General features: G+C 43.0%; 1 protein-coding gene across 4 annotated transcripts in view; it reads left to right on the top strand.

The window, feature by feature from the left end:
- LOC134358078 (leukocyte elastase inhibitor-like) overlaps positions 1-24,029 on the top strand; it is a 53,600-nt gene that overhangs the window by 25,963 nt on the left and 3,608 nt on the right. For 2 of the 4 annotated variants that reach the window (XM_063070009.1, XM_063070010.1), the window contains 5 exons: positions 2,332-2,453; positions 2,900-3,074; positions 11,785-11,922; positions 18,076-18,193; positions 22,127-22,269. In XM_063070009.1, coding sequence (XP_062926079.1) covers positions 2,907-3,074; positions 11,785-11,922; positions 18,076-18,193; positions 22,127-22,269 — 567 coding nt within the window. In that variant the 5' untranslated portion in view covers positions 2,332-2,453; positions 2,900-2,906. The remainder of the gene's footprint in view (positions 1-2,331; positions 2,454-2,899; positions 3,075-11,784; positions 11,923-18,075; positions 18,194-22,126; positions 22,270-24,029) is intronic. The other 2 variants (XM_063070011.1, XM_063070012.1) reach the window with 1 other exon arrangement.

The raw sequence follows: 24,029 nt of genomic DNA, 5'->3' as shown, positions 1-24,029 counted from the left end.
CAAAACTCATTAATATGCTTCAAGTCCTAGGCCTCAGTACCCCGTGTGATTGGATCCTTGATTTCTTCAGTTGCAGATCCCAGTCAGTTCAAATTGGCAACAACCTCTCCTCCACAATCTCCATCAGCACAGGTGCACCACAAGGCTGTGTGCTTAGCCCCCTGCTCTACTCACTTTACACTTATGACTGTGAGGCTAAGCAGAGCTCCCGTGCCATATTTTAAGTTCTCCAATGACACCACTGTCATTGGCCAAAATCAAAGGTGGTGATGAATCAGCATACAGGAGGGAGACTGAAAATCTGGCTGAGTGGTACCACAACAACTACCTCTCACTCAGTGTCAGCAAAGCTAAGGAGTTGATTATCGACTTTAGGAGGAGGAAACCCAAGGTCCATGAGCCAGTCGTCATCGGGGGATCAGAGGTAGAGAGGGTTAGCAACTTTAAATTCCTCAGTGTTCTCATCTCAGAGGACCTGTCCTGGGTCCAGCATGCAAGTAAGCATGGCAGCACCTCTACTTTCTTCAAATTTTGTGAAGATTTGGCATGACATCTAAACCTTTGACAAATGTCTATATATGTGTGGCGGAGAGTATATTGACTGTTTGCATCACCATCTGGTATGGAAATACCAATGGCATTGTACAGAAAAGCCCACAGAAAGTAGTGGATATGGCCTAGTGCATCAGGGGTAAAGCTCTCCCCACTATGACCCCCACCATCCAGATCATGTTCTCTTGTTGCTGCTGCCATTAGGAAGAAGGTACAGGAGCCTCAGGACCCTCACTACCAAGTTTAGGAACAGTTATTACACCTCAACCATCAGGCTCTTGAACCGGAGGGGATAACTTCATTCAACTTCACTTACCCATCATTGAACTGTTCCCCACACCTTATGGACTTAACTTCAAGAACTCTTCATATCATGTTCTCGATATTTATTGCTTATTTATTATTATTTTTTCTTCTTTTTTTTTGTATTTTCACATTTTTTTGCACATTGATTGTCCGTCCTATTGGGTACAGTCTTCCATTGATTCTATTGTGTTCCTTGCATTTCTGTGAATGCCCGCAAGAAAATGAATCTCAGGGTGGTATATGGTGACATATATGTACTTTGATAATAAATTTACTTTGAATTTTGAACTTTCCATTGCTTCTGTAACTTTTCCCTTTGGCATCTTTGCTGTGTCCTTCACTGTGAACATTTGCATAAAATAGTCATTCATAACCTCGGCCATTTTGGCATTATCCAATATTAATTCCCCCTTCTTGTCTTCCAAGGGATCTAATTCACTTTAGCCACCCTTTTCTGCTTTATATAATTAATAAAAGCTTTTACTATCTGTTTTTATATTTTGTGCCAGTTTACTTTCATAATCTATCTACCGAATCATTTCTCAGGATTCCACCTGGAAGATCATTGTCTCATTATTGTTACCTCAGAACTTAGGTCAATATGGAGGAGATTCTCTTCCAGCAACCACCTCAGACTTCACACTCTCTGTGCTCAGATCCAGAGAGGACATTCAATATATTTAGCCTCTATCTTCCCTGCCCTATTTCAGTCTTCACTGCTGCTCTCTTTCTGAGTGTTTTCGCTCACTAGTTCTCTCCTCCTCTTGCCACCCCAAACCCACGTTGAAATGAAGATGTTAAAGAGCAGTAGTCTGTACCCACTTTGGATACAAAGGAAGAAATATGCCCACCACTTGTGTCTGGCCAGGTTTAGAATGGTAGGACCCCAAGTCTCATTAATGTTAACTGTTGCATGTTGTACCTCATGTCAGTTTCAGAAGGCATGCATGCTTTTTCCAGCAGGTTAGGAGGCCTTCAGTTCAGGTATGACCAGTGGAAATATGGCCAGCAGATTATACAAGGAGGGTGAGTTGTTGGTTGACTGAGTTATGGAAACAATGTCTGATGTCCTGGCATCTGTTTCTCCGCTCTCCTCACCCACAGCTACTGGCCTGGTCTGCTGAATTAAAAAAAAATTTACTGGTCCATTCAAATTTTACTGGTGGGCGTAGGCAGCCACTGGGTGAAAATCATTTTAGGAAAAGGTCCCCTCAGCCCATCCTTGGATCAGCTGATTTTTGGGCGTCTTTTGGGCTGAAGATGTGAATCCTCAAAAGGGGCACTTGTAACCCTGATGATATTGTTGAGAAATAGAAACAATGTCATTTCTATCCTGACTTAATTAGAACAAGATACTTTTCATACAATTCTTCAAAACTGTAGAGACCCAAATATACTTCCCCCCCCCCCCGAACTTTCATCCCATTTAATTCTTCCTGATATCACAACTATTATTTAATTATTCTTTTTCAGGATCTGGCTATCACTGCCAAGACTCCTTCCTCATTGACCTCCACTGAGTGGCTAACCAGGCAATTTTAGAGAATATTTAAAGATCAACTGGAGGGACCAGAGTCCCATAGAGGCTGAATTGGGTAAGGGCAGCAGATTTCAAGTGAATCATTTTTAAATGGCTGCAAAAAAACAAATTTTTCAGTTCCCGGTTTCTGGTAGTGAATGGACTGCCTGTTGTAAAATTGGAACACTGTTTCACAACATGAAGGAATTTTGTCTATCTAGCCAAACGTAATGTAGTGCATCTCCCAATCTCATTCTTTCCCTATTCCTTTGCAATGCAGCACTCCTGATTTATTTGAACATTACATATAGAGATACGGGGAGGAGGAAGTGGAGGGGAGGGTGGGGGGAAGATGCAGTTGGACTCTATAAGTGAGAGACCTATACAAGCAACCCATTGCAAACTGAGAACTGTTTAAGAAAGTTTTGGCAGTGGGTTACCATTTTTCTAATGTTGTATTTGAAGGTGGGATTACTATAAGAGCACTCCATGCACAACCTGTGTTTTCCTTTTGCTTTCTAGAACAGCAATGGGGTCTCTGACTGATGCTAACACTCAATTTCCCCTTGACCTGCTGAGGCAACTCAGTGCGGGTAACAGAACAGAGAACGTTTTCTTTTCTCCACTAAGTATATCAACTGCTCTGTTAATGGTCCACCTCGGTGCGAGAGGCAGCACTGTCATTCAACTGGCCAAGGTAGGTGAATGTTACATTGTACAGCAAAGGGATAATCAGGCGAGCTCAACAATTCAATTGCTTCAGTATTTGTCTTTAATCATTTATTTATCATTTCATATCCATTCTTCCCTTTAATACACCTTACCGAACTAATTCCATCTGCAAATCCCAACAAGGGTTTTTATCTAATAGTGGAACAAAACACTTTTACCAATATAGTTTAAAAATGCAGACACAAGGAAATCTGCAGATGCTGGAAATTCAAGCAACACACACAAAATGCTGGTGAACACAACAGGCCAGGCAGCATCTACAGGAAGGGGTACAATCGATGTTTCGGGCCGAGACCCTTCGTCAGGACTAACTGAAAGAAGAGATAGTAAGAGATTTGAAGTGGGAGGGGGAGGGGGAGATCCAAAATGATAGGGGAAGACAAGAGGGGAGAGGTGGATCGAAGAACTGGAAAATTGATTGGCAAAATATCTCTTCCTTCAGTTCGTCCTGACGAAGGGTCCCGGCCTGAAACGTCAACTGTACCTCTTCCTAGAGATGCTGCCTGGCCTGCTGCGTTCACCAGCATTTTTTGTGTGTGTTGCTTACCAATATAGTTGTTTTTATTTGATCATTTTTCCACGTTTGGGCGTTACATATAAAACCAACATTAATTGTGCATCCCCTACAGCCCCATGAAAATTTATGGCTAACTTGCCTTCTTGAACCACTATAGTCCTAGTGAAGGTGCTCCCACAGATCTGTTGGGTAGGGAGCTCCAGGTACCAGACCCAGTGAAGATAAAGGACCAGCAATATATTTCCCAGTCAGGATGCTGTGAGACTTGAGGGGAACCTGCAGTTGATGGTGTTGCCCTGTATGTGCTACCATGTCCTTTCTGTTGATAGAGGTTGTGGACCTGGCCGGGTTTTTTAATTGATGCACATTGCAGCCACTATGCAGCAGTGGTAGAGGGAATGAACATTTAAGGTGGTGGCTGGGGTGTCAATCAAGTGGGCTGCTGTGACCTGGATGGTGTTAAGCTTCTTGGGAGTTTTTGGAGCTTCGCGCATCTAGATAAGTTGAGAATATTCCATCATGCTCCTGACCTGAGTATTATAGATAATAGAAAGGCCTCAGGGGTTTTAGATTTGTCATTTATCACAGGATACCCAGTATTTATATGGCCGGTCCAGTTAAGTGTCCAGCCAATGTTGACACACAGGATTTGGATGGTGGGGGAATTGATGAAGGTAATGTCATCAAGTGGTGGTTAAATTAATAAGTATGTGGCTCAAAATGTGCAGTGATAGAAATGGGTTTCACTTCATGGACATTGGCACCAGTACAGGGGAAGGAGAAAGCTGTTGATTTGGGAAGGACAACACCTGAACTGTGCTGGGACCAGTGTTCTGGTGAGTCATATAAATAAGGTTCTTCACCACCCAGGCCATGATCTTTTCTCACCACTGCCATCAGGTACAAGAGCCTCAGGATTTACACCACAAGGTTTAAGAACAGTTACTACCCCACAACCAACAGGCTCTTGAAAAATGGGGAAAACTACACTCACTTGTCCATCCATTGAGATGCTCCCACAATCAGTAATCTCATTTTCAGGGCTCTTCATCTCATTATCTCATGTTCTTGTTATTTATTTGTATTTGCATTTGTGCAGTTTATTGTCTTCTGCACTCTAGTTGATCTTTCATTGATCCTGTTGTAGCTACTATTCTATAGATTTGCTGAGTATGCCTGCAGGAAAATGAATCTCAGAGTTGTATATGGTGCCATATATGTACTTTGATATTAAAGTTTACTTTGAACCTTAAACTGTGAAGGTTGTGGACAGGGCTTTAAACTAAGTAGAAAACCTCAAAGAGGAACTGGTCATTAAAAATGTAGTGCACATAAATTTCTTCATCCTCTTCCAGAGGGTGGTGAATCTCTGGAATTCTGTTTCCTGGAGCGGTTGGAGGCCAGATCATTAGAGAGATTTGAGTTGGAGATAGAATAAAAAATGAGATTTATGGGGAACTGGCACAGAAGAACAGTTGAGGCCTGAGGTAGGTCACACTGAGTGGTGGGCAGGCTTGAGGGGCCAAGTGGCTTACTCTTGTGTTGGAGGTTCTCTCTTGTTGGAGGTGGTCATAGTTCAGCACTTTTGAGACATAGACGTACTTGTCACTCTTCAGGCCATGCCTAACATGGTCTTTTTTACTTGTTGAGGAGTCGTGAATGAAAGTAAACATTGTGCAATTATCAGTGAATATCCCCACTTCTCATCTTATGATGAAAGGAAGGTCATTCATAACACTTCTAAAGATGGTCGGGTCTGGGATACTGCCCTGAGGAATTCCTTCAGTGATGTCCTGGGGCTGAGATGAGTGATGTTCAACCATCCTCCTTTGTGCAAGGTGGGATTTCAATCACAGGAGTGCTTTCTCTTTGATTCCATTTAATCTTTGATTGGTTAAACGCTGTCAAGGGCAATCATTCTCACCTTGCTTCTGGAGTTCAGCAAGTCCGGTGCAAGGCTGTAATAAGAACGTGGGTGTTTGAGAGTGGACTCACTGGGTAGTAATTAGATTTGTTCCATCCTTTATAAACAGAGTATAATAGGCAAACTTCTACATTGTTGGGTAGATGTCATAGTTGTAACTGTAATGGAACAGCCTAATTCCAGGTGAAGGTGGTTCAGAAAAGCTTAGCCTTTAGCACTGTAACTAGGATGTTACCTGGTTCCTCGGACGGTATTACAATTCTGGAGTTCAGAGTTCAATTCTGATGCTGAACCTCTGTACGTCCTCCCCGTGGAATGCATGGGTTTTCCCCCCGTGCTCTGGTTTCCTCCCACAGTCCAAAGACGTACCAGGTAGGGTAACTGGTCATTGTAAATTGTTCCGTGATTAGTTTAGGGTTAAAAGGGGGGCTGCTGGGATGGTGTGGAATGAAGTGCCTACTCCGTGCTGAATCACTAAATAAATACAAACGTACATACGTAAATACACAGCAACAGCAGATTTCCAGCATCTGCAGATTTTCTCATGTTTGTGATTTAAATACATACATATATACATATACGTACTTAGATAGGTAGATAGCCTTTTCTGCAACCATTGCTGTCAGCCTTTCCTTTATGTTAGTTGAGTGGATTAACTTGACTGAAGACTGCCTTTTGTCTGGTGTGGTTGTTGGGGTTGTGTGGAGGGGGGCTGAGACCACATACCCATTTGTCAGTCCTGGCTGAACATGACTGCCAGAGCTGGAAATGGAGCCACGGAAAACAAGCAAAGACTGGAAGTCCAGGAGGATTTGCCGAATGCATCTTGCTGCACACTCTGAGCATGAGGGGTTCTGTGATCAGTTGCAATGAGCAATATTGGTGTGTGATCAATTACTCTAATCAAAAGAAAATAACACATCGTACCTATTCCTTAAGAGGGGCAATAATTAAGCAACAAACTGTTCCTTCATATCACTAACACAATTTGAGCTAGGTCCAACAACTGATACTCTCCCAACTTTAAGCCAACATTTGAGCACAAAGAGGAATAAATATAGTGAAACCCTCTTTTATTAATCAATGATTAACCTGTCCAAATCAATGAAAACTTCATGGACAATTAGATATATTGCAGTTGGACAATATGTCATATCGATTATTTAGAGACCAATTAATAGCACCACATACATTGTTCCACTCTTATATTATCCTTTATCACCTCTTCTGAAAGCACAGACAGATCTTCTAATTTCATTCTTAAGCTCCTTCCTGCTTGCTCTATAATCATCTAGATCTCTATCATTACCTAGTTTCTTGAACCTTTTGTAAGCTCTTGTTTTCTTCTTGACTAGATTTACAACAGCCTTTGTACATCACACTTCCTGTACCCTACCATCCTTTCCTTGTCTCATTGGAACGTAGCTAGACAGAACCCCACTCAAATACCCCCTGAACATTTGCCATATTTCTTCACAAACATGAGGAAATCTGCAGATGCTCGAATTTTGAGCAACACACATAAAAGTTGCTGGTGAACGCAGCGGGCCAGGCAGCATTTCTAGGAAGAGGTACAGTCGACGTTTCAGGCCGAGACCCTTCGTCAGGACTAACTGAAAGAAGAGCTAGTAGGAGATTTGAAAGTGGGAGGGGGAGGGGGAGATCCAAAATGATAGGAGAAGACAAGAGGGGGAGGGATGGAGCCAAGAGCTGGACAGTTGATTGGCAAAACGGATATGAGAGGATCATGGGACAGGAGGCCTAAGGAGAAAGAAAAGGGGGGGGGGAACCCAGAGGATGGGCAAGGGGTATAGTGAGAGGAACAGAGGGAGAAAAAGGAGAGAGAGAAAAAGAATGTGTGTATATAAATAAATAACGGATGGGGTACGAGGGGGAGGTGGGGCATTAGTGGAAGTTTGAGAAGTCAGTGTTCATGCCATCAGGTTGGAGGCTACCCAGATGGAATATAAGGTGTTGTTCCTCCAACCTGAGTGTGGTTTCATCTTGACAGTAGAGGAGGCCGTGGATAGACATATCAGAATGTGAATGGGATGTGGAATTAAAATGTGTGGCCACTGGGAGATCCTGCTTTCTCTGGTGGACAGAGCGTAGGTGTTCAGCGAAACAATCTCCCAGTCTGCGTCAGGTCTCACCAATATATAGAAGGCCGCATCGGGAGCACCGGACGCAGTATATCACCCCAGCTGACTCACAGGTGAAGTGTCACCTCACCTGGAAGGACTGTCTGGGACCCTGAATGGTGGTGAGGGAAGAAGTGTAAGGGCATGTGTAGCACTTGTTCCACTTACAAGGATAAGTGCCAGGAGGGAGATCGGTGAGCAGAGATGGGGGGGACGAATGGACAAGGGAGTCGCGTAGGGAGCGATCCCTGCGGAAAGCGGGGGGGGGGTTGGTGAGGGAGGAAAAGATGTGCTTAGTGGTGGGATCCCATTGGAGGTGGCGGAAGTTACGGAAAATTATAAGTTGGACCCGGATGCTGGTGGGGTGATAGATGAGGACAAGGGGAACCCTATTCCTAGTGGGGTGGCAGGAGGATGGGGTGAGAGCAGATGTGCGTGAAATGGGGGAGATGCGTTTGAGAGCAGAGTTGATGGTGGAGGAAGGGAAGCCCCTTTCTTTAAAAAAGGAGGACATCTTCTTCGTCCTGGAATGAAAAGCCTCATCCTGAGAACAGATGCGGTGGAGACGGAGGAATTGCAAGAAGGGGATGGCATTTTTGCAAGAGACAGGGTGAGAAGGGGAATAGTCCAGATAGCTGTGAGTGTCAGTAGGCTTATAGTAGACATCAGTAGATAAGCTGTCTCCGGAGATAGAGACAGAAATATCTAGAAAGGGGAGGGAGGTGTCGGAAATGGACCAGGTAAATTTGAGGGCAGGGTGAAAGTTAGAGGCAAAGTTAATGAAGTCAACGAGCTCAGCATGCATGCAGGAAGCAGCGCCAATGCAGTCGTCGATGTAGCGAAGGAAAAGTGGGGGACAGATACCAGAATAGGTTTGGAACATAGATTGTTCCACAAAGCCAACAAAAAGGCAGGCATAGCTAGGACCCATACGGGTGCCCATGGCTACACCTTTAGTTTTGAGGAAGTGGGAGGAGCCAAAGGAGAAATTATTAAGAGTAAGGACTAATTCCGCTAGATGGAGCAGAGTGGTGGTAGAGAGGAACTGGTTAGGTCTGGAATCCGAAAAGAAGTGGAGAGCTTTGAGACCTGCTTGATGGGGGATGGAAGTATATAGGGACTGGACATCCATGGTGAAAATAAAGCAGTGGGGGCCAGGCGCTTGGCTGTCCAGCTCTTGGCTCCATCCCCCCCCCTCCTGTCTTCTCCTATCATTTCGGATCTCCCCCTCCCACTCCCACTTTCAAATCTCTTACTAGCTCTTCTTTCAGTTAGTCCTGACGAAGGGTCTCGGCCTGAAACGTCGACTGTACCTCTTCCTAGAGATGCTGCCTGGCCTGCTGCGTTCACCAGCAACTTTTATGTGTGTTGCCATATTTCTTCCATACGTTTCCCTGAGAATGTCTGTTTCCAATTTATGCTTCCAAGTTCCTGCCTGATGGCCTCATATTTCCCCTTATCCAATTAAATGCTTTCCTAACTTGTCTGTTCCTATCCCTCTCCAATGCTATGGTAAAGGAGATAGAATTGTGATCACTATCTCCAAAATGCTCTCCCACTGAGAGATCTGACACATGACCAGGTTCATTTCCCAATACCAGATCAAGTACAGCCTCTGCTCTTGTAGGCTTATCTACCTATTGTGTCAAGAAATCTTCCTGAACACACCTAACAAACTCCAGCCCATCTAAACGCCTCACTCTAGGGAGATGCCAATCGATATTTGGGAAATTAAAATCTCCCACCACAACAACCCTGTTATTATTACTCCTTTCCAGAATCTGTCTCCCTATCTGCTCCTTGATGTCCCTGTTACTACTGGGTGGTCTATAAAAAAACTTCCACCCACAGAGACTCTGTAGACAATCTCTCCATAACTTCCTCCTTTTCTGCAGCTGTGACGCTATCTCTGATCAACACGCCCCCCACCTCTTTTGCCTCTCTTCCTGTCCTTTCTGAAACATCTAAAACCTGGCACTTGAAGTAACCATTCCTGCCTCTGAGCCATCCAAGTCCCTGTAATGGCCACAGCATCATAGCTCCAAGTACTGATCCACGCTCTAAACTCATCCATTTTGTTCATGATACTCCTTGCATTAAAATGGACACATCTCAAGCCATCATTCTAAGCGCATCCCTTCTCTATCACCTGCCTATCCTCCCTCTTGTACTGTCTCCAAGCTTTCTCTATTTGTGAGCCAACCGCCTCTTCCTTCATCACTTCAGTTCGGTTCCCACCCCCCAGCAATTCCAGTTTAAACTCTCCCCAATAGCTTTTGCAAACCTCCCTGCCAGGATATTGGTCCCCCTCAGATTCAAGTGCAACCTGTCCTTTTTGTACAGGTCACACCTGCCCCAAAAGAGATCCCAATGATCCAGAAATCTGAATCCCTGCCCCCTGCTCCAATCCCTCAGCCACGCATCTATCCTCCACCTCACTCTGTTCCTAGACTCACTGTCACATGGCACAGGCAGTAATCCTGAGATTACTACCTTTGTAGTCCTGCTTCTCAACTTCCTTCTTAACTGTCTGTTGTCTGTTTTCAGAACCTCCTCCCTTTTCCTACCCATGTCATTGGTACCAATGTGTACCACGACCTCTGGCTGTTCTTCCCACTGCAGGATATCATGGACGCAATCTGAAACATCCCAGACCCTGGCACCTGGGAGGCAAACTACCATCCGTGTTTCTTTCCTGCATCCACAGAATCGCCTGCCTGACCCCCTAACCCCCTATAGAGTCCCCTATTACTGTTGCCATCCTCTTCCTTTCCCTATCCTTCTGAGCTACAGGGCTGGACTCTGTGCCAGAGGTTTGGCCACTGTTGCTTCTCCTAGGTAGGTCATCTCCCCCAGTAGTACTCAAACAGGAGTACTTATTGTTAAGAGGGACAGCCACTGGAGTACTCTCTAGTATCTGACTCCTGCCCTTCCCTCTCCTGATTGTTCCCCACTTCTCTGTCTCCAGAGGCTCCTGTGTGACTACCTGCCTATAGCTCCTCTCTATCACCTCCTCACTCTTCCTGACCAGACAAAGGTCATCGAGCTGCATCTCCAGTTCCCTAACGCGGTCCCTAAGGAGTTGCAGCTCAATGCACCTGGCGCAAATGTGGCCATCCGGGAGGCTGGGGGTCTCCTGGACTTCCCACATTTGACAGCAAGCACAGAACATTGGCCTCACACACATACTTCCTGTCTGTATTCTATACAGATAACCTACCTCACCTCAACCTGGTATCGCCGAAGTCCCGTTGAGCCAAAGCCTTCCTACTTGGTCTCCCTCTACTCCGTCACCCGCTCCCCTGGTGCCCACTCTATAAAGCTGTCTTCTTTTTAAACTCTTCTCGCTATTCTCACTGGCAAGTTTATCCTTGCGCAGTCATGCCCTGATCAAATCGCTGAAGAAATAACTTATGTTGTATTGTTTCTAATACCTCTCTCACAGATGGATGTACACTTAGATAGCTGCAGAAGACCTAATGTAGAACTATTGTCCTAAACATTAAACCCCACTCTCCTACTTCTAGTTCCTCCTTGGAGGTACCTCTAAACTTACCTCAGACCAAGCACTTGGTCACATGCCCTAATATTTTCTTTTCTTGTTGGTAGACTCCACCTGCGCCATCACCATATGAACTGTCTGGTAAGACGATCAATGAATGGAAGCCTGAAGTTCCACACCACCATGTTCAGATGCAATCACTTTCCTACAGCCAACAGGTCCTTGGATGGACTTGCACAACCCTAGCCCCACCTCAATTAATGCAACACTATGGACCACCTCTTTTCACTATCAAGATCTTTGCTTTCTTGTAAAATTTATATACATGTATAATTTATGTTCTGTATATTTTTTCTATGTGCCTGCTAAAAGCAAGTTTATCCTTGTATCTGAACTTGACACGTGCACATGAAAATAAACCCTAACTTGACTTTACACTCACCAAACAATGAAAACACACTTGAATCCATAATCCATAAACTAACCTTACTGAGCTTTAAAATATATAAAAAATGTAAAGCTTCTAAAATGATTGAATTTACAAAGTTCTAGTGTTTTAGGAGTGACTTGTATACCTGTTTACATCTGTAGGTGCTGCACCTGGGAGCTGAGGAACAACCTCTTCATGGATTTCAGCAGCTGCAGTGTGAAGTGAATAAACCCAGCCCTTCTCATCTTCTGAAGACAGCAAATGGTCTCTTCGGAGAAAAAAGTTTCAGCTTTCACCCAGTAAGGTGCAATCAGACATTGTTGAACTGGAAAAGTAAACGTATTTAGTTCTTTTATGGGAAAGGAAGTGGTGGTATGGAAGGGAGACTGAGTTTAATCTCTGCCTTTATCTGCAGGAGTTCACTTCAGTAACTGATCAATGAGTAGGGTGCATCCTAGTTTAACAGCTTATGCTTTTGAGAGGTTAGATCTGATGATGGAGGGGAAGAAGCTGTTCCTAAAATGTTGAGTGAGTATCTTCAGGCTCCTATATATCGTCCTTCATGGTAGCAATGAGAAGAGGGCATGTCCTGGGTGATGAGGGTCCTTAATGATGGATGTCGCCATTTTGAAGCATCACCTTTTGAAGATGTCCTCGATGTTGGGGAGGCTAGTCTCCATGATGGTTTTGGCTGAGTTGGCAACTTCTTGAAACTTTTTCCAATCCTGTGCAGTGGTGCCTCCATACCAGATGGTGATGTAACCAGTTAGAATGCTCTTCCCTGTACATTTGTAGAAATTTGCTGGAGTCTTTGGTGATATACCAAGTCTCCTCAAACTCCTAATGAAATACAGCCACTGTCGTGTTTTCTTTGTAATTGCAACAATATGTTGGGCCTAGAGTAGATGTTCGGAGATGCTGACATTCAGGGATTTGAAAGTGTTCACTCACCTTTTCCACTGCTGATCCCTCGATGAGGACTGATGTGTGTTCCCTCAATTTCCCCTTCTGGAAGTCCACAATCAATTCTTTGGTCTTACTGACATTGAATGCAAGATTGTTTTTGCAACACCTCTCAACCAGCTGATCTATCTCACTCCTGTACATCTCCTCATCACCATCTGAAATTCTGCCAACAACAGTTCTGTCATTGGCAAATTTACAGATGACATTTGAGCTGTGCCTAGCCACACGGTTGTGGGTGTAGAGGGAGTTGAGCAGTGGGCTAAGCATGTATCCTTGAGGTTGCCAGTGTTGATTGTTAGTGAGGAAGAGATGTTAGTTCTGATCAGCAGTGAATGTGGTCTCCTGGTGATTAAATCAAGGATCAAGTTGCAGAAGCAGGGACAGAGATTCAGATTTTGGAGCTTGTTGATTAGTACGATTGTGTTGAACTCTGAGCTGTAATCAATAAACAGCAGACTGACATAGGTATTGCTGTTGTCCAGGTGTTCCAAAGACTGAGTGAGAGCCAGTGAGATCATATCTGCTGTGGCTATAGGCAGATTTGGTACGCCACCAAAGACTGTTGCAAATTTCTACAGATGTATGGCGGAGAACAGTCTGACTGATTGCATCAAAGCTTGGAACAAAGCACAGGATTAAAAGATGCCCTAGACTTGGTCAGTTTTATCATCGGCACAATCCTTCCCACCATCAAGGATGCCTTCAAGTGGTAGTACCTCATGAAGGCAACATTCACCACAGAGACACATCCTCTTCACGTTTCGAGAGAATGTACAGAAGCCTGAAAACCCACACTCAATGTTTTAAGGTAGCTTCTTCCCCTCGGCCGTTAGATTTCTGAACAGTCCATGACCACTATTGTGTTATTTGTCCTTTATACTAATTATTTTGTCATTTATAGTCATTTTTTTATGTCCTGCACTGTACTGCTACCACAAAACCACAAATTTCATAACATACCTCAGTGATAATAAACTTAATTCTAATTCTGTTCTGCAGTTCAGGTCAGTAAGAACCCCTCATGTGAAATGCATTTTATTTTAGCTAAATCTAAAAGTGTCCAGTCATGCATCCATAAACATAAAAGATAGTAATAATTTAGTTTGGTTTTGGTTTAGTTACAAAAATCTAGCTAATAATGAAGAGTGTTCTGAGATTTGTGTGCCAATAAACAGGCTGGGTTTTTGATCCCACCAGCTTCTGGTAATTGATTTTAAATTATCCCGGTTTACAAATTATTAAAACAATAAAATTTTCTAGTTTACATTGTAAAAATGCAGATTACATATTTTATTCGCATTGCTTTCTCTCAGAGATTAAATAATATGGAAGCTGTGGTTTTCAGCTTGATTGCTACCAATTCACCAAGTAAGTTGTTGGGTTTAGGCAGATTTCCACCACTTCCCCCCTCCCTCACCATGCAGTCTGATCTCACGCAGTGGTAATAACTAGTTGTGTCTGGGATTTCAATATGTACAAAATTTGTAGGTAGATTGGGAAAATAATATTGGTGCTGGATCCCAAATGAATTTGTAGAATGCTTATGAGACAGCTTTTTAGAGCAGCTTGTAATCAGTTCCACTAGGGAAAAGGCAATTCTACGTTGGGTGTTGTGTAATGAATCAGATCTGATTGGTGAGAAGGTAGAGGAACCCTTATGAGACAATATCATAATATGATAGAATTCAGCCTGCAATTTCAGATGGAGAAGTCAAATAGGATGTATCAATAACACAGTTAAGTAAAGGTAACTACAGAGGCATGAGGTAAGAGCTGGCCAAAGTTGATTGGAGAAGACACCAGCAGGGATGATGATAGACCTGCAATGACTGGAGTTTCTGGGAGTAATTCAGTAGATTCGGGATCGGTTTGTCCCAAAGAAGAAGCTTTCTACAGGGAAGATGAGGCAACCATTCCTGATAAGGGAAGTCAAAGACAGCATAGAAGCAAAAGGAGGGCATACAATATAGCAAATGTTAGTGGGACTGGAGAAGTAGTAATGGGGAATAAAGAAATGGCGGACAAAAAGAATAAGTATTTTGTGTCAATCTTCAGCATGCCAGAAATTCAAGAGTGTCAGGGGGCTGAAATGAGTGTAGTCACTATTACTGAGGGAAGCTGAAAGATCTGATGATAGGCAAGTCACTTGGATCAGATAAACTACATCCCAGTGTTCTGAAAAAGTCGCTGAAGAGATTGTGGAAGCATTATTAGTCATCTTTCTAGAATAATTAGATTCTGGAATGGTTATGGAGCACTGGAAAATTCCAAACGCCACTCCACTCATTAAAAGGGGAGGGAGGCAATAGGCACGAGGCACAAGACTGACTTCCATGGTTTGCAAGATGTAAAGCACACATCATTAAGGATGAGGTTTCAGGGTACTTGGAGGCACATAATAAGATAGGCCAAAGTCAGCATGGTTTCTGTAAGGGAAATCTTGCCTGACAAATCTGTTGGAATTCTTTGAGGAAATAGCAGGCAGGATAGACAAAGGAGAAGCAGTGGATGTTGTGTACTTGGATTTTCAGAAGGCTTTTGACAAGTTTCCACACAGTAGGCTGCTTAACTAGTAAAGAGCACATGGTGTTACAGGAACCATACCAGATAGGCAGAAGGCAGAGTGGGAATACTTTACTGGCCTTTACAGGTTACTAGTAGTGTTCTGCAGGAATCAGTGTTGTACTTGCTACTTTTCACATTATATGTTAATAACCTCAATGACAGAATTGATGGCTTTGTGACCAAGTTTGTGGGTGATACAAGGATAGATGAAGGGGCAGGTAGTATTGAGGAAGCAGGGAATCTGCAGGACACTTGGACAGATTAGGCAAAGTGGTAGATGGAATACAGTGAATAAAGTGTATGGTTATAACACTTTGGTAGTAGGAATAAAGGCATAGACTGTTTTTTTAAAAATGGGTAGCAAATTCAGAATTGGAAGTGCAAAGGGGCGTGGGAGTGCTAGTGCAGGATTCCCTAAAGGTTAACTTGCAGGTTGAGTCAGTAGTAAGAGAGGAAAATGCACTGTTAGCTTTCATTTTGAGAGGACTAGAACAGAAAAGCAAGGAGATAAAGCTGAGCCTTATTGGCCAAACTGCTCTTGGATTATCGTGAGCAGTTCCAAAACTTACCTAAGAAAGGAAATGTTGGCATTGGAGAGGGTCCATAGAAATTTACAAGAATGATCTCAGGAATGAAAGGGCTGACATGTGGGATGCGTTTGACTGCTCTGGGTCAGTGCTTGCTGTCGTTTGAAGAATGAGGAGGCATCTCATTGAAACCTACCGAACAGTGAAAGGCCTAGAAAAGTGGACGTGGAGAGGATGTTTCCAATTGTAGGGTAGTATAGGATCGGAAGGCTCAGACTCACAATAGAAGGAAGTCCCCTTAGAACAGAGATGAGGTGGAAGAGGTGGTAAATCTGTAGACTTCATTATATGCCAAGTCATTGGGCATATTTGAAGAGGAGATTGATAGGCAATTGATTAGTTATGTCAAAAGTTATGAAGAACAGCGGGAAATGTGGTTGAGAGGGAAAATTAAGTTAGCCATAATCAAAATGTACAGCAGTATCAATGGGCTGAATGGCCTAATTTTACTCCTGTGTCTTGTGGGATTACACCACTATTTAATGAGCAGAAAGCATGTATTGTAATGTCAAAAATGGCAATGTTTAAGAATACAGTTAATCAAATAGATTTAATTTAGTTTATTAAATAATTGTGTTTAATAGGGTGATCAAACCAAAATTCAGATTGAGTTGGATGCTTTTATACTTTTAATATTCATTGTATAGAAAAATATATACATTGAATCCACATAAAAATACATAAAATAGTACTGATTTTCAAATGCAGTCATCAGCCTTTCAGATTAGAATTGCACACGGTGTCAACGTGCTTAACGAAATCACACGGTTTCTAACAACATATGAATCGTTAATACAAAATTGCCATTTAACCTGAACACTTAATGGTGACATTCTAAATCAAATTATCTTCCTGTCAAATCACCATTAATTACCTCAGTAATTACAATACCTATTGGTCCATTTTGAAGTTTTTCATCTTAATTCTAAAATACATGGTCCCCTACTCTGCCACTGTGATCACACATTTTAGTTTCCCTAGCTACGGAAAACATCTTAGATTCACCCTATCAAGCATTTCAGGATTTGATATTTCCAATACGGTCCCTTCTCATTCTTCTGAAAAAAGAACTTTTCTCATTCTCTCCACTAAGGCAATTCCAGGAATCAATCTAGTAAAATCTAGCAAATCTCCCAAGAAAAGTAGTTTTCCTTTAATAACACTCTTAAAATTGTCCATGGTGTACTTGAGCTTATGTAATTGCAGAAAAAAAACTTCCCGCATTTTGTTTTCTTTCTGTAAATATCACTATACAAAACCATTTACGAACTGTGTAAAGAATATTCAGGCACCCTACAGTATCATAATTCCTTTATTTAAAAAGTATTTCACATTTCCAGTCTCCCCACTTCTATTGTAATTACATTTCTCCACAGTGAATTCCATCTGCTAGCATCCTGAGTTTGTCAGGTTTTGAACAGAAGGATCCCTTCATTGGGTCCCCTCTTCAATGTAACTGACCAAAATGAACACTATGATTTCAGTACATCAAGAAAATAACCCACTGCTTTGTGGCAGGTCAACTGTAAATGCATGCTGATATATTTATTTCAATTCCCCATGCCCTAACCATATGTGATCATTTCTCATACAGCACCTTATTAAACACCTTTGAAAGGAATACACTGCATCAATTTGATTCCCCTTACCTATACTGTTTGTTACAACCTCAAAAAGTTCTTCACAGATGGAGTATAGTTTTCTTTTCACTGGCCCTGTCCAAAATGAAATGAGCAAGACCCATTTATCCACTCAGTATGATTAGCTGATGGGTTTCAATGTAGCCCTAATGCAAGTAAGACTGTAAGATATAGGAGCAGAATTCAACCATTCAGCTCATCAAGTCTGCTCTGCCTTTTCATCATGACCGATCAATTTCCCTCTCAACCCCATTCTCCTACCTTCTTCCCATAACCTTTCACGCCCTAACTTATCAAGAATCTATCAACCTCCTCCACCTTAAATACTTCGATGACCTAGCCTCCACAATTGCTTGTGGCAACAAATTTCACAGATTCACCTCCTTCTGGCTAAAGAAATTAATGCTCACCTCCGTTCTAAATGGCCGTCCCACTATTCTGAGGTTGTGCCCTCTGGTCCTAGATTTCCCCACTACAGGAAACATACTCCCAACACATGCTCCATCTTGGCCTTTCAACATTTGGTAAGATTTCCATGAGGTTCCTCTCATTCTTCTAAATTCAAGGCCCAGAGCCAGCAAGTAATCCCTTCCTCACACAGAATATGCATTTCTCTGTATTGGTTCTTTTGCAATACCTTGTCCTCTCATTATTGGCTCTGCACTTCATTGTTCTTCTTGTGTTGGTTTCGTAGGAATATATCGAATCCATATCCAGATTCTATGAGGCAGAGCTCACTGCTGTTGATTTTGCAGAAGGAGCAGAGGCGGCCAGAATCCAAATCAACTCATGGGTGGAGGAACAAACTGAAGGTGAAACGTCAAGTGACAGAATAAAACTTTGGCAAGAGCCTCTTAGAAATCTTCCTCTAGTTATGGATCAAAATATTTTCAACCATTTCTGAAGGACAATGGGCAGTCAATGTTTCTGGTTGAGATCCTTTATTAGGACTGGAAAGAGGGGAGATAGCCAGTATAAATAAGATGGGGGAAGGGGTGGATCCCGATGAAGGGGAATGACAGGAATGTGAAGGAGGGAGAGAGTGGGAATGATACAAGAAGCTGGGAGGTGATTAGTGGAAATGACAAAGATGGAATCTGATCAGAGAGGTCATGGAATAAAGGAAGGAATAAGGAGGGCATACCACTGGTAGCAATGTGTTGGTGATGGGCAGATCAGGAAGGCAGAGGAGTGGAAAGAGATGGAGTGACAAGGGCTATTGGAATATGGGGAAAAGGGACAGAGGGGAGTGATAGCCATAAGTTAGCCCATCACCCATTTCATGTTTTTATTGCTGAATTTATGTGAGGTTTCACAAAATTTGTAATTCCTCTCCATGCCTTTTGGCACATCAGGTGGCAACCTTGCCATTTCTTTAGCATTGTGTCTGTTTTTCACGAGGCCAAGTAGCTAGCTCGACGCTCAGTGTGTAAGGAGCCAACCGGATTCCAACCCAAGACCATTCTGGAAGTCTGGCGCTGATGTCACTACACCAAAATAGAGGCTGAGAACTCAGTTGTTGCTTTTTTTTTAAACGAAAGGTTCAGAGAGCTAGGTAATGTTAGAGATCCAGAAGATTATAAAGCTAACAGGAAGGAGATTATGAAGGAAATTAGGAGAGCCAGAAGGGGCCATGAGAAGGCCTTGGTGGACAGGATTAAGGAAAACCCCAAGGCATTCTACAAGTAAGTGAAGAGCAAGAGGATAAGACGTGAAGGAATAGGACCCATCAAGTGTGACAGTGGAAAAGTGTGTATGGAACGGGAGGAAATAGCAGAGGTACTTAATGAATACTTTACTTCAGTATTCACTATGGAAAAGGATCTTGGCGATTGTAGTGATGACTTACAGCAGACTGAAAAGCTTGAGCATGTAGATATTAAGGAAGAGGGTGTGCTGGAGCTTTTGGAAAACATCAAGTTGGATAGGTCGCCGGGACCGGATGAGATGTACTCCAGGCTACTGTGGGAGGCGAGGGAGGAGATTGCTGAGCCTCTAGCGAAGATCTTTGCATCATTGATGAGGATGGGAGAGGATCAGGAGGATTGGAGGGTTGTGGATGTTGTTCCCTTATTCAAGAAAGGGAGTAGAGATAGCCCAGGAAATTATAGACCAGTGAGTCTTACTTCAGTGGTTGGTAAGTTGATGGAGAAGATCCTGAGAGGCAGGATTTATGAACATTTGGAGAGGTATATGATTAGGAATAGTCAGCATGGCTTTGTCAAGGGCAGATCGTCTCTTACGAGCCTGATTGAATTTTTTGAGGATCTGACTAAACACATTGATGAAGGAAGAGCAGTAGATGTAGTGTATATGGATTTCAGCAAGGCATTGATAAGGTATCCCATGCAAGGCTTATTGAGAAAGTAAGCAGACATGGGATCCAAGGGGACATTGCTTTTGGATCTAGAATGGGCTTGCCCACAAAAGGCAAAGAGTGGTTGTAGACGGGTCATATTCTTCACGGAGGTTGGTTACCAGTGGTGTGCCTCAGGGATCTGTTCTGGGACCCTTACTCTTCGTGATATTTATAAATGACCTGGATGAGGAAGTGGAGGGATGGGTTAGTAAGTTTGCTGTTGACACAAAGGTTGGGGACGTTGTGGATAGTGTGGAGGGCAGTCAGAGGTTACAATGGGACAATGATAAGATGCAAAACTGGGCTGAGAAGTGGCAGATGGAGTTCAACCCAGATACGTGTGAGGTGGTTCATTTTGATGGGTTAAATGCGATGGCAGAATATAGTATTAATGGTAAGACTCTTGGCAGTGTGGAGGATCAGAGGGATCTTGGGGTCCCAGTCCATAGGACGCTCAAAGCAGCTGCGCAGGTTGACTCTGTGGTTAAGAAGGCATACGGTGTATTGGCCTTCATCAATCGTGGAATTGAATTTAGGAGCCAAGAGGTAATATTGCAGCTATATAGGACCCTAGTCAGACCCCACTTGGAGTACTCAGTTCTTGCTCAGTTCTGGTCGCCTCACTACTGGAAGGATGTGGAAACCATAGAAAGGGTGCAGAGGAGATTTACAAGGATGCTGCCTGGATTGGGGAGCATACCTTATGAAAACAGGTTGAGTGAACTCGGCCTTTTCTTCTTGGAGCGATGGACCCGATAGAGGTGTATAAGATGGTGAGAGGCATTGATCGTGTGGATAGTCAGAGGCTTTTTCCCAGGGCTGAAATGGCTGCTACAAGAGGGCACAGATTTAAGGTGCTTGGGAGTAGGTACAGAGGAGATGACGGGTAAGTTTTTTTTACGCAGTGGTGAGTGCTTGGAATGGGCTGCCGGCAACAGTGGTGGAGGCGGATACAATAGCGTCTTTTAAGAGACTTTTGGATAGGTACATGGAGCTTAGTAAAATAGAGGGCTATGGGTAACCCTAGTAATTTCTAAGGTAAGGACATATTTGGCACAACTATGTGGGCTGAAGGGCCTGTACTGTGCTGTAGGTTTTCTATGTTTCTATGATATTGCTGAAGAACCTTCTACTAGGATTAGGAATTAGTGTGACTGAACTTGGGGTCTGTTTGGAACTCTATCAAGGTGTTGGGATGATAGTAATTTAGGTGATCGGATTAGAGGATATCAAATTTTATCAGTGGGTTCTTTTTAACTCGTACCCTGATAACAGCAGTCCCGTTTCAAGTCAGCCCAGGATGAATAATGCTCGATGACCAATAAAATAGGTCATGCCTCACTGTCAAAAAGTACTAGGATCAGGACACATAACAGAATATTAGACCTATAGACCTTCACACTGTAGTTGGGTAGTACTCAAGGAAGTAAGACTTGTCGGTGGCGTGGATCCTGGACTTCGCACCAGACAGGATAATACTGCTGTAGTGGCAGATACTTCCATCAATTTAAATTAATGGCACAGTTTGATACCAAACATGCACACCTGGAAGTGGCTTAAGTATTGTATTTATATTATTCTAATTCATGCAGTAAAGTTTGTTCCAAATCCTTTTCTTTCATCACACCAGGTGATGCAATTATACAATACAACTAGTTGGAGCCTGTTTCTGATCCCCGGTGGATGGCACTCCACCTTGGTTTAATTCAACCGTCTACTGGCACATAATCTACTGGGTGTGTCTGTAGATGAGCTACTTTAAAAACTCAAAAAAGATAGCAACATGTGTGTCCAATACAGAATGAGCTTTTAATAAATCTAGACAGGAATTCAGAAGATATTAAAAAATGGTTAAGACCTGGAACTTGTTGCCTGAGGTGAAATTCTGAGTTGATGGGAAGCGAAGAGGTAAGACGTGAGAAGGACAAACATGATCTTAGTCCTGTTGGGCCAACAACTGTGTTTTGTGCCATAAAGTAGAACTCCAATAACCCATTAAATCCTGATGGTTCAGCGCCCAGCTCATTAACAGCTTGCCCTGGTCCTGTGCTCCCTCTCCACTTGGAGTCCATGCTCCTTCTTTCTTTTTAAACTTACCAGGATCACTGAGAAATTTATTATATTGTTTAACATCTGCAAAAAGTGAATTAAAAACTGTGTTGGGGCAATGATATGAATAACATTAAATTGTCTAGAAAATTTGCTAATGCGTCAAAGTTCCAAGCATGCAAAATTATGGGAGTTTTATTGTAGCCATGTTCGAATGGCAGAGCAGATTCGATGGGCCAAATGGCCTACTTCTGCTTATATCTTATGGTCTTATAATTTGTTACATTGATAATACTTTGTAAAAATAGTTCTGAAAATAATAAATTTGTGATTTAAGGCAAGATCCAGAACTTGTTAGTTCAAGGTGCTGTTGATTCACAATCAAAGCTTGTCCTTGTGAATGCTGTCTACTTCAAAGGGGTGTGGGAGAAGAAGTTTAAAGAAGAAGACACCAAGTACCGGCCCTTCAGGTTCAGTAAGGTAACTGCATCTGTTAGGAAAATATTCTGTCAAAGCTTTAACATTGTTATAGGCAAGGCGTGAGGAGGTTAGTTCACGACAGAGGGATGGGAACCAGTGCAGGGAGACAGAGGGGTGTAAAGTGAGGGTAGAAGCAAAAAGTACAAAGGAGAAAAGTAAAAGTGGCAGGCTGACAAATCCAGGGCAAGCATTAAAAAGGGCCACTTTTCAACATAATTGTATAAGGGCTAAGAGAGTTGTAAAAGAGCGCCTGAAGGCTTTATGTGTCAATGCAAGGAGCATTCGTAATAAGATGGATGAATTGAAAGTGCAGATTGTTATTAATGATTATGATATAGTTAGGATCACAGAGACATGGCTTCAGGGTGACCAGGGATGGGAGCTCAACGTTCAGGGATATTCAATATTCAGGAGGGATAGACATGAAGGAAGGGGAGGTGGGGTGGCGTTGCTGGTTAAAGAAGAGATTAACGCAATAGAAAGGAAAGACATAAGCCGGGAAGATGTGGAATCGATATGGGTAGAGCTGCGTAACACTAAGGGGCAGAAGACGCTGGTGGCAGTTGTGTACAGGCCACCTAACAGTAGTAGTGAGGTCGGAGATGGTATTAAACAGGAAATTAGAAATGTGTGCAATAAAGGAACAGCAGTTATAATGGGTGACTTCAATCTACATGTAGACTGGGTGAACCAAATTGGTAAAGGTGCTGAGGAAGAGGATTTCTTGGAATGTATGCAGGATGGTTTTTTGAACCAACATGTCGAGGAACCAACTAGAGAGCAGGCTATTCTGGACTGGGTTTTGAGCAATGAGGAAGGATTAATTAGCGATCTTGTCGTGAGAAAAGGAAAAAGACTGGTAAAGACAAATGTAGGTCCCCTACAGACAGAAACAGGTGAATTGATTATGGGGAGCAAGGACATGGCAGACCAACTGAATAATTACTTTGGTTCTGTCTTCACCAAGGAGGACATAAATAATCTTCCAGAAATAGTAGGGGACAGAGGGTCCAGTGAGATGGAGGAACTGAGGGAAATACATGTTAGTAGGGAAGTGGTGTTAGGTAAATTGAAGGGATTAAAGGCAGATAAATCCCCAGGGCCAGATGGTCTGCGTCCTAGAGTGCTTAAGGAAGCAGCCCAAAAAATAGTCGATGCATTAGTGATAATTTTTCAAAACTCGTTAGATTCTGGACTAGTTCCTGAGGATTGGAGGGTGGCTAATGTAACCCCACTTTTTAAAAAAGGAGGGAGAGAGAAACCGGGGAATTATAGACCGGTTAGCCTAACGTTGGTGGTGGGGAAACTGCTGGAGTCGGTTATCAAGGATGTGATAACAGCACATTTGGAAAGCGGTGAAATGATCGGACAAAGTCAGCATGGATTTGTGAAAGGAAAATCATGTCTGACGAATCTCATAGAATTTTTTGAGGATGTAACTAGTAGAGTGGATAGGGGAGAACCAGTGGATGTGGTATATTTGGATTTTCAAAAGGCTTTTGACAAGGTCCCACACAGGAGATTAGTGTGCAAACTTAAAGCACACGGTATTGGGGGTAAGGTATTGGTGTGGGTGGAGAATTGGTTAGCAGACAGGAAGCAAAGAGTGGGAATAAACGGGACCTTTTCAGAATGGCAGGCGGTGACTAGTGGGGTACCGCAAGGCTCAGTGCTGGGACCCCAGTTGTTTACAATATATATTAATGACTTGGATGAGGGAATTAAATGCAGCATCTCCAAGTTTGCGGATGACACGAAGC

Source organism: Mobula hypostoma, chromosome 17 (assembly GCF_963921235.1).
Source record: "Mobula hypostoma chromosome 17, sMobHyp1.1, whole genome shotgun sequence".
NCBI lineage: Eukaryota > Metazoa > Chordata > Chondrichthyes > Myliobatiformes > Myliobatidae > Mobula > Mobula hypostoma.
The sequence above is the reverse complement of the archived record's forward strand: the minus strand, read 5'-3'. Positions and strand labels throughout refer to the sequence as shown.